Source organism: Macaca nemestrina, chromosome 1 (assembly GCF_043159975.1).
Source record: "Macaca nemestrina isolate mMacNem1 chromosome 1, mMacNem.hap1, whole genome shotgun sequence".
Classification (NCBI taxonomy): domain Eukaryota; kingdom Metazoa; phylum Chordata; class Mammalia; order Primates; family Cercopithecidae; genus Macaca; species Macaca nemestrina.
Window position 1 is genome coordinate 232689240 of NC_092125.1, and position 9825 is coordinate 232699064.

The 9825-nt window shown below is 65.5% G+C and overlaps 2 protein-coding genes across 3 annotated transcripts; both read right to left on the reverse strand.

Moving 5' to 3' along the window:
- Window positions 1-405: 405 nt before the first annotated feature.
- On the reverse strand, window positions 406-3934 carry LOC105498315 (taste 1 receptor member 3). 2 transcript variants are annotated; one of them, XM_011770348.3, is made up of 6 exons: window positions 3611-3934; window positions 3209-3509; window positions 2341-3123; window positions 2023-2226; window positions 1766-1886; window positions 406-1640 (listed from the first exon to the last, which is right to left on the reverse strand). In XM_011770348.3, the coding sequence occupies exons 1-6, from the start codon at window positions 3928-3930 to the stop codon at window positions 682-684; spliced, it is 2688 nt and encodes an 895-aa protein (XP_011768650.2). In that variant the 5' UTR covers window positions 3931-3934; the 3' UTR covers window positions 406-681. The 2 variants fall into 2 exon arrangements, with proteins under 2 accessions (XP_011768650.2, XP_070924183.1); XM_071068082.1 differs by having other exon boundaries at window positions 2341-3056; window positions 3209-3747.
- Window positions 3935-5703: 1769 nt separating this feature from the next.
- On the reverse strand, window positions 5704-9760 carry CPT (ceramide-1-phosphate transfer protein). The gene is made up of 3 exons (XM_011770350.3): window positions 9460-9760; window positions 7525-7719; window positions 5704-7316 (listed from the first exon to the last, which is right to left on the reverse strand). The coding sequence occupies exons 2-3, from the start codon at window positions 7644-7646 to the stop codon at window positions 6794-6796; spliced, it is 645 nt and encodes a 214-aa protein (XP_011768652.1). The 5' UTR covers window positions 7647-7719; window positions 9460-9760; the 3' UTR covers window positions 5704-6793.
- Window positions 9761-9825: the final 65 nt, after the last annotated feature.

The following is a 9825-nucleotide window of genomic DNA, read 5'->3' on the forward strand; positions in this document are numbered from 1 at the left end:
GCTGGTCCGGCCTCCCCTAGGCTCTGCTGGGCGCTGACCCTGGACCTCTGACCCGAGACCCTGTGTGGGCCTGGCGGGGTGCTGACCTTGGACCCTGGTGGGCAGTTTTCTGTCCATGGTGCTGGACCCCGCCCCCACCCCACCTCGGCTCTGTCCCTAGTACTGGTGGCAGTCACGATGCTGTCTACCCACTGGGCCGGAGCAGAGAAGGAAGCTGGGTGCCACCCCCACCTGGGCAGGCTCTGCCCTGGGCATATGCCTGTGTGCCCCCGCCCAGCCTCCCACTGCTGTGGTGCCTGGCGGGGTGCTGGGTGGGGGCCCCTGGCGGGGCGTGGTCAGGTTGACAGGGTCTGGCTTGGGCTTGCAGCCATCTGGCTGGGGCCTCCCTGCATCCTTTTTCTGAGCTCATGGTGTGGGTTGTGGGGACCCTGGGAGCCCTCTGGGCCTCCTTCCGGAACAGTGGGTCTGGGTTACTGGGGCAGGCCTGGTCTGGGCACAGAGGGACGGGGACAGAGCTTGGCTCTGGGGCCCAGATGGTCACGGGGTGTCCACAGACGCAGGGGTCACTGGGGTCAGAATCTAGAGCAGGAGGGTGTCTGTAGGGGGACACGGGTCAATGCTGGCTTAGGGGGATCTCAGCTGGGTCTGGGTTCACCGGGGCTGAGGTCGCAGGATCAGGGGTCACTCATGTTTCCCCTGATTTCCTGTGTCTCCATCGTTCCGGTCTCGGGCATCCCCAGGGCCCCTTCCCAGAAAGAACTCGGGGGTGTTGAGCTCTGGCTGCCGCACGAGCAGGTAACACCTGGGCAGGTGGAAGGCAGCCAGGATGCCCAGGACGCAGAGCAGGAGGGCACCCATCTGCACGGCAGGCCTGAGGACCACCTGTACATTGGCCAGGAGGGGCACGAAGGAGACCCAGGTGATGAAGTAGGCCAGCATGGCAAAGGTGAGGCCACGGGCACGGTTGTAGCGGCCCGGCCGGCTCTGCACCAGGAAGGTGCCCAAGAAGCAAAGGAAGGCCAGCGTGGCGTTGGTGGCGTGCACGAGGCCAAAGCTGACCCAGGAGCGTGTGCGGCAGTGCGCCAGCGCCTCTGTGGGCAACATGCGCCAGTCCGTCACCACCTCTGGCGGGAAGGCCACCAGGTACCAGGCGCACAGTGCGGCCTCCACCAGCATGGCCAGCAGCACCACCAGCCAGGCCCAGGGCCCCCGCAGGCAGCCACTCAGCCGGTCTGCCCAGCTCAGAGGCAGTTCTGACTCCGCGAAGATCTCGGCTGCCTGCAGGATGAACGTGCTCAGGCAGCCGGTGAGCGGGAGGTGGGACGAGGGCTGCTGGGCCAGGCAGCGGGCAGGGCTGGGCTGGCCAGGGAACAGGAGGACGCTAATGCAGACCAGGCCCAAGCACACCAGGCCGAAGCAGGCCAGGGGCCCGCCCGAGGCCTGAACCAGTGGGCTGTCACGATGGCGAATGAACAGCCCCAAAGCGGCCAGCACGAGGCCCAGCGCCAGGCCGAACAGCAGGAGCAGCAGCAACACAGCCGGCTCGCCCCACGCTAGGAACCGAAGCCTGCGGCGGAAGCAGCGTGTGCTCCGCTCCGGGGACCACTCTTCCCGGCCGCAAAAGGTGCAGGCGAGGTCATCTGTGAGAGAGGAGAAGGGCGCTGGGTGCTGGCCTTGTCCCCTGTGGGCTCTGGCCTCAGAGCTAGGACGTAGCAGGACCCGCCCCTGCTGCGTTTCCACCCCCACTGCCAGGAAGGCGGCTCACCTGGGCTCTTCCGGTAGCTGCCCGCCTTGCAGTCCACGCAGTCGTAGCAGCAGGAGTGGAACCCCTTGACCCGGCGCACCTGGCCCTCCTGGCACTGCCGCGAGCACTGGGACACGGGCTTCTGCGCACAGGCCTGGGCTCGGGCTCTGCTGGGCTGGGCACGCCCGCGGGAGACAGGGACGGCCCCCACCCCCAGGCTGCACCCTGCCGTGGGGGCTGCCACGGGGACACGCCAGGTACACCCACCCTCGCCTCACCTGGTTGTTGGACGTGTGCCAGCGGATCTTCGGGCTGTCTATCCAGAGGCTGCCGTTGAACCTGCCCACGTCGTGGAGCTCGGGCACCGGGCCCTGCCACACCCACAGCTTCAGGTCGTACTCCATGTCCACGTTCCCGTTGCTGTTGAAGCGTAGCGTCAGCCCGCCCGCGTGGAAGGTCAGGTTGTACATGTTCTCCAGGAGCTGCGGGCGGGGGACGGGGCTGAGCCGCCGGCTACCTCCAGCTCAGGTGTGGCGGCCGTGCCTGGTGGCCCGGGCACGTGCAGAGGTCGGCACACCCCCATCTCCCGGGCTCACCTGCCAGGGCTTCACGGGGTCCTGCACGGGGCAGCCTGAGGCGCTGCACCGCAGAGCGTTGTGCAGGGCCTGGGCCACGCTATACACAGCTGCGTAGACAGAGAACGTCTGGTGGTGGTTTAGCCCGGCACTCACGTTCTGCAGCGTGATGCAGTCACACTGCGGGCAGCGCCGGCCCACCACGTCCTCCTCCAGACCCTGCTCCCTCTCGCCCAGGGCGGCGCAGAACGCTGGGTCGGCGGCCAGGGCCAGGCGGGTCTTCACATACTGGGAGAACTTGTGCAGCTGGGCACCCCTCTGGAGAAAGCCAAGCACCGTGCCCACCTGGGCCATGCCGGGCAGCCCCATGACCAGGTCGGAGGTCAGCCAGGCCTCGCTGGCCACCCACACCTTGCGCGAGAGCTTGCTGCTGATGCTGTAGCTGAAGAGAGCATGGGCGGCACGCGCAGAGGCGAACAGCAGCACCACCTGCACGCTGCTCTGGTTCACCTGGTGCAGCACCTCCTGCACCTTCCCCAGCAGCGGGCTGTTGGCACGGGGCAGTGGCACCAGGCCCTCGTGTGCGATGCAGATGCCGCGCGACGCGGCCAGGGCCGAGAAGGTGCTCAGGCCCTGGCGGCCGTACTCGTCGTCACTGCCCAGGGCGGCCACCCAGTTCCAGCCAAACTCCTGCAGCAGCTCCGCGGCGGCCACCAGCTGCACACGGTCGCTGGGCACTGTGCGGAAGAAGGAGGGGAAGGTCTCCCGGGCGCTCAGCAGCTCCATGCCAGCGCCATAGCTGACCTGCAGGGGCCAAGAGGCATCTCCTGACTCAGGGGCTCCCACGGACAGGGCCGGGTGGGGGTGGGTGATGGTGGGGGGCGCCCACCTGGGGCATGAGGAAGAAGCCGAAGAACTTGCCGGTGACCACGGCGAGCTCTGACGAGTGGGGCCCGATGACGGCCAGCACGCGGGGCTGGTACTGCGTGTAGTTGCAGTAGGCGGCAATGTCGCGGCTGTCTGCCTTGGCCAGGAACATGAGACTGGGCTTCATGGCCACCACAGGCTCCGAGCACGTATCGAAGAGGTCGTGGCCTAGGCGCAGCCCCGGCAGCAGGTCCGACCTGTTGTTGATCTCCTCCACGGCCATCTTCATGGCCAGTGCCCACAGCAGGCCATTCGAGGAGAACCTGGGGCCCCATGGAGCCGCAGATGGCCACCTCAGCCCCAGCTCAGGAGCACCGCGGGCCTGGTCACCCTGACCCCAACCCGGGCTGTCCCACCTCCGTACCTGGTGCACACGGGGCTGCTGGGCCGTGTCCGGCTGCCGAGGCCAGCCTCCTCGGCCTCACCTAGGGGGAATAGCCCCCCCAGCACGTAGTCCCCTTTCATCCTAAGTTGCTGTGACAGGCACAATGGGGCCCCTGTCCCAAGGTGCAGGAGAGCCCAGAGGCTGACGCCCAGGACAGCAGGGCACAGCATGGCAGAGGCCACTTCCAGCAGGCACGGCAAGGTGGCTGCCGAGTGGGGCCTCACGCGGAGAGAGCCCAGGGCGGGGAGAGCCCGGGGCGGGGAGCGGGCAGAGGATTTGTTTAGCAAAACCCTTGCCATCCTCACTTGCCACACCCTGGGGCCCAGTGGTGTCCTCGCTTTCTGGGCCTGAAAGTTTGTGCACTTCAGACTCTGCTTGAGGCCACTGCCAGGCTCTATGGCCAGCACTGACCGGCAGGCAGGCTCTGCTGACCGTGACCTTGTTCACTGCCTGTGCCGAGCCCCTCGCCACCCCCCCATTCCTGGAGTTGCCCGGCAGGCTGTGGAGAGGAGAGAGGGCAAAGGGGCCTCCAGGGCTCTGAGGTCTCAGCTGTGTGGGAGGGATGCAGACACCCCCGGTTCTGGGGCTTTCCATAGGCACAGAAATGCCTCCTACCCAGCCCTGGGAGCTTCTGGCTCCAACTCAAGGCGGTGCTGGCCGGAGTCGGGGGTGGCCGGGGTGGGCCCCCTAGGCCTGCAGACCAGCCGGCCAGGCAGGCCTCCACCCTGCAGCTGGGGAGGGCCCTGGGGTGGCGGTGGTGCCCTCCCAGCCTGCTTGGGAGCAGAGTTCCTTGAGGGTCTCAGCCCTTCTGCCAGAGTCTGATACCTAGAAGCTGCAGGAACCGCATGGCCAGCTGTACTCACACTGCTGACCCTGGCCTGGGCTACTCCTGCCTGGCAGGCACACAGGTGCCTCCTGCTGGGGATAGAGTTTGCGTGCCGGGGGGGCATGCAAACGAAGGAGGAAGGACCACAGGCAAATGAGTGGTGGCTGGAGCAGCACCGGATGCGTGGGGCCGGGGCTCCTCCTCTGCCTCCTTCGCTTTGGGGGTGCCCTTGGGGACACACCGGGCTCCGGGTGCAGGCCCTCAGAGGGGAACTGGGGGGCACTCAGCTTCAGCTGGGGCCCAGCAGACCTAGCAGATGCCACGAGGTGCACCCTGGCTGGCACCTCTTCCCCACGGTGCTGCAAGGCAGGACCCATGAGGCACATGCATGACCACAGCACACGTGTATGGCACACACTAGCTGAGCACACACGCACACAGAGGAGCATGGCACACATATGAACCTGGCACACTGGAACACGGCATACAAATGGCACATGCAAACTGCACACGCAAATGGCACACACGTGCACGGCACATGCAAACAGCACACATACACGGCACACGTGCACAGCACGCAAACAGCCCACGCACACACCGCCCACACACGTGGCAAACATGCGCATGGCACAGACGGCACACATGCACGGCATACACGCATGGCACATGCACAGGCCACACATGGAGGAAGCCCTGCCCCGGGGCCCATGCAGACCCAGGCGGTTCTCCCAGCCCATAGAGCAGTCAGCAGCCTTTGCCAGCACCAAGTGCAGCTCCCACAGACCCTGAGGTTGGGGTGGTGTCCAGGAAGACCCTGCTGAATTGTATCCCTTTCTGTCCAGGTCACTGTTGTGGCTGGGAGCGGCCCCCACCTCCACCCACACGTCCCACGCAGGCCTCTTCTTTTGCATGGAGAGGCTGATTCCTGCCCTCCCGACCCAGCTTCTTGGTCCTGGGTGAGTCTGTGTCTCTGGTCTCACCTGTACAATGGGTGTAGTGATGGGACCTCTCTGGGGGGAACGGGCACATAGCAGCCCTGCCCCCAAGGCTGGCCTTTTCTCAGGGCGTTTGTTGTGCCCTGGGGCTGACACGGCCCCCTGAGCCTGGCAGTGGGGCCTCAGCTCCCTTGGAGTTAGGTGCACCCACCTCAGCTGTGTCGCTGGGGTGAGGGCCCTACCCGCCCTCATTGGGTGACCCTGTGTCCCCTCCTGGGGAATCAGGCACCCAGTACACCCCAACATCCCCATCCTGGGAGGCTGTGTGATTTATTAATGTTGGAAGATGTCACATGGGTTGCCCTCCAGAAGCTCGTGCATCTGCCGGGCAGTGGGGACCGTCCCTCTGCCACCCCGAGGTGCTGGGGTCCACTGTGAAGAGCCAGTGGCTAGGCCCCAGGCACTGGATGGTGGCTGGGCTGGTTGTAGCTGTCTGGTAGCTGTTGGCTGGCCCACGCGGTCCAGGCCCTCCTGTACCGTGCCCCTCGGGTCTCCTGGGCACTGTGGGGAGGGGGGCATCAAGGGGCAGGGGGAGAAAGGACATGGCGTCTCACTGCGTGTAGCAGAGTCCCAGCTCCTGGGGGTCTCGGGCCGTGCTGTGCAGACCCACAGCCGCTGCAGGAGGCGGCCTGCTGCATCTGCCGGGGAGCTGGTGCCGTGCAGGGCTTCAGAGGAGGCTGTCCCAAGGGCGGGGCCTTCCCGGGCCCTTCTTCAAGGAGCCTTGGTCTCAGCTTCTGGCTGTCCTGCCCCCAGTCTGCCTGGCACGCTGAGGGGCAAACAAGGCAGGAGAGGTGGGGAGAGCCCACGGTGCCCAGACCGCTGTTGGGAGGTTTCTGCCAGCCTGGTCATGGAGGGAACTAAGTCCCCTGGGCTCAGGGCTGCCCACCTGGGCAGACATGGGGTACCAGGACCTGGCCTGAGATGAGGACACGTTGGCTGGCAGAAAGGAGAAAGGATGGAGTCTCCACGACCCGGGACCTGTGACTTCACCCCGATTTGCAGATCCGCCCCACAGGCTGGGGGGTGGTGACCTTTCAGGATCTTGCAGGCCCGGCCCCCACCCCTGCGTGCTCCGCTCTGCACCCTGGTGCGGCCTGGCTGGGCGCGTGTGTACCAGGCTGAGGGGGAGCCGTGGCTGAGGCGTCTTGTTCCAGACGGAGAGGGTGGGTCTTTTCTGGGCTGGTCCCCACCTTCTCTGTCACAGTCTGTGGTTCCTAACAAGCTCAGCTCCTAGGGGCAACAGTGGATCTCCTGTTCCTGGGGAGCCCAGAAAGCTCTGCTATGGGACTCAACCCCGGCCACCACAGCCCAGATCTGCAGCAGGGCCCTGGCTTCCCGCCTCTAGGGCAGGTCCAGAAGGGAGTGCTCGGCATAGAGCTTCTGGGAGACGTTGTAGACACGCTCGATGAAGGGGAGGGCCTCGCCCAGCATCTGCACAGCCTGCTCCGGGGGCCCCACGTTCATGGCCTCCAGGAAGACCTTGCGTGTGGGCAGCGCGTAGAAGGCCACGGTGACGGTGCGGCGTACGATCCAGGGGTGGTAGGCGGCCAGCGAGGCGTTGTAGGAGTCGGTGCAGAGCACAGAGGTGCGTGCGTCCTCAGGACTGGTGCGTAGGCCCTCCAGGAACAGCTGCAACCAGCGCAGGGCGCGGTGCAGGCGCAGCACGGTGCGGCAGCCGGATTCGGGGTGGTGGGAGCGGCGCTCTAGGTCCACCAGCTGGTTGCTCAGCTCATGGGCCACCATGGTCTGCAGGCTGCGGTAGTGCTCGCTCTGCGGGCCGCCCCTGAGGCGCTCCATGATCTGCAGCTTGGAGACCACGTCCTTGGAGATGAACGAGAAGATGGTGCCCAGGCTGTTCAGAAACCTGTGGAAGGGAGCGGGGTTCGAGGCCTTGCCCGGGCCTGGGGCAGCCCGCCTGGGGTGCAGGGGACACTGCCCAGCCTCCGGGGATTCACACCCATCTGGAAACAGGCAGCAAAGCTGGTGGGGACAGGCAGTCGGGAGGCAGATGCCACATATGGGACTTGGGCCAGGTGAGCGCCCACCTCAGGAGGCAGCCCCAGCGCACGCACCTGACCAGGCCCTTCCAGCTGGCGATGTAGGGGTCCAGCAAGACCTCTTCCTTCTCATCCAGACACTGCTTGAAACTGACCAGGACGACTTTCAGATTGAAACCTGTCTCCGAGTCATCCATTTTTTGATAGGAACGGAAACAGTAAGGCTGGGGGGCTGTGTCGCTGGGGTCAGCTTGCTCTGCGGCTCATTTTCTGTGTGTGGAGGGGAACAGAACAGCTGTGATCCGGTTGCTGCTCACTGATCACTCATGCCCCTCACGGAGCTTCCTCCCAGGAGCCACCTGGCTTTGCTCCCAGCCAAGCCGCAGGCTCTCAGGCACACCACCCTGAGCCGCCCTTCGTCAGGATTGCGCATTCACGGACCTTGGCACGGCCCCTCCTGTGGATCAGGCCACTGACTCCACGTCAGTCCCTGCTGACTCTGAGAGTGGCCCCCTCTGGCTTTATCGGACCACTCGGCCATGCCATCTGCAGCAGGTGTCTCTGCTGGTGCTTTCTTGACTGTTTTTGTTTATCTCTCTAGATGCTATATCTGTTTTTACCAGCTGAGAGATACTAAGCCCCTGCCAAGAGCCAAGCACCGTTCTAGGCACCTGGGTGCACAGGGAGTGAGCGAACAGCCATCTGGAGTGGGGTCAGATGACAACAAAGTTCTGAAGTTGTAGGCAAGGAAACAGACACAGCGGAAAGCAGAGATGGGTGCGGGGAGCGGGGGACGCTGCCGGACAGGCTGCCCCATCTTCCTCACTGCCGCGTCCCCAAAACCAGAAGAGAGGCCGTGGGGCCGGCGCCTGCTGGATGGACGGACGCGTGTTTTCCCTCCTGTTGCTGAAACTACATGTTCCACATGGATGGGTGGCCGGGTGAAAGGTTGTATCACTCTCAGAAGATTGCCACAGGCCCTTGTACTAGCCCTGGGGAACCCGCGAGTGGCTCAGGCCCTGCTCTGGATTCTGCTGGCATTCACACAGTCACTCCGCAGACATCCAGGCACCCATGCTTTGTGTGTCACCAAGCACCCTTGCCCTGTCTCCCCGGGTGCCCCAAGGGCCCGCACCTGCTCCAGGGAACCTGAGACTCAGCTGCATCCCACCTCAACCAGGAAGAACCCTTACCCCATTGGGCCTGGGGGTTCCTAGGCCCGTTGGTGCTGGGAGCCCTCTCCTGCCCTCCCTGGCTGCAGGGACTCCAGCAGGGACAGGGAGGGTACCCAGCTGTGGTGAGAGCTCCTGGCCAGGAGCAGGTGTGCAGGTTGCTCAGCGCCCTAGGACTGGGCCCTTCATCACTAGGGAACATGGGCTACAAGCACTGCCCAGCCCGTGGCCCAGGCTGCTGGAGCGCTGGTGCCCGGAGGGAGCTGAAGCCTTGCCTTGCAAGCCCCACAGGTTGGGCTGTGTGCTTGGCACCAGGCGGAGGCCCCAGATGTGAGCTCACCAGGCTTCAGGTGTAGGGAATGGCTGCTCCTGGGCCTCAGGAAGATGGAGTCCCATAGACTTCCAGCACGCCCCTCCCCTCCTCAGGCCTTAATTTTGTCCACTGAGAAGATGGTCTCTGAGGCTCTGGGGTTTCCTTCTTGGTCACCAGATATTCTGCGGGCCTTGCCTGCCTGCCCGCCCAGATCCGAGCCAGTGGCAAACAGGAGCTGCCAGGAGCCTCTCAGAGCTGTGGCTGGTGGCTCCGGGACAACAGGAAGGGCAGTGGTTGTGCAGGAGGCAGGCAGCTCGCCAGCCCAGGAAGGTGACCCAGGGCACCTCCAGGCCTTTCCCAGGGCAGCCCACCGGCCCAAGGTCAGGGCTGGGCGCGAGGGCGGCCTGAACACACAGCCCGGTGGCTGACAGCAGGCTGGGGGGACGACAGAAGACGGGGCCACCACGGCGCCCCAGGCCTTGTGGGTGGAACCAGACCGTGTCGAGCTAGCGCTACGAGTCTCACCTGGGAAGGGGGCTTCAGATGGCACCGGACTGGATGGTCACCGGTTCGGGTCCCTGCTCCACCTAGGAGCCCAGGAAAGGGTGGAGGCCCGGGGTGGTGCTGAGGAGGGGCCGACCTGAGCCACGGCTCCGTCCTGCGCGGGAGCCGGGTCCTCGGCCGCCCGCCCACTCCGGCCCTCTAGGACGACGTCCCCTCCCGCTCCCGGTCCCTCGGCGACCTCCGTACCCTGCCGGTTGGGTTGGGCAGGTGCGGCCGCCGAGCCGGAGCCGCTCACCTCGGCCACAGCTGCCGTCCGGGCCCCGCCCTCGCTCATCGCCCCGCCCTGTCCCGCTCTCGCCCGCCGCCCTGATTGGTTGGATGCTGCCC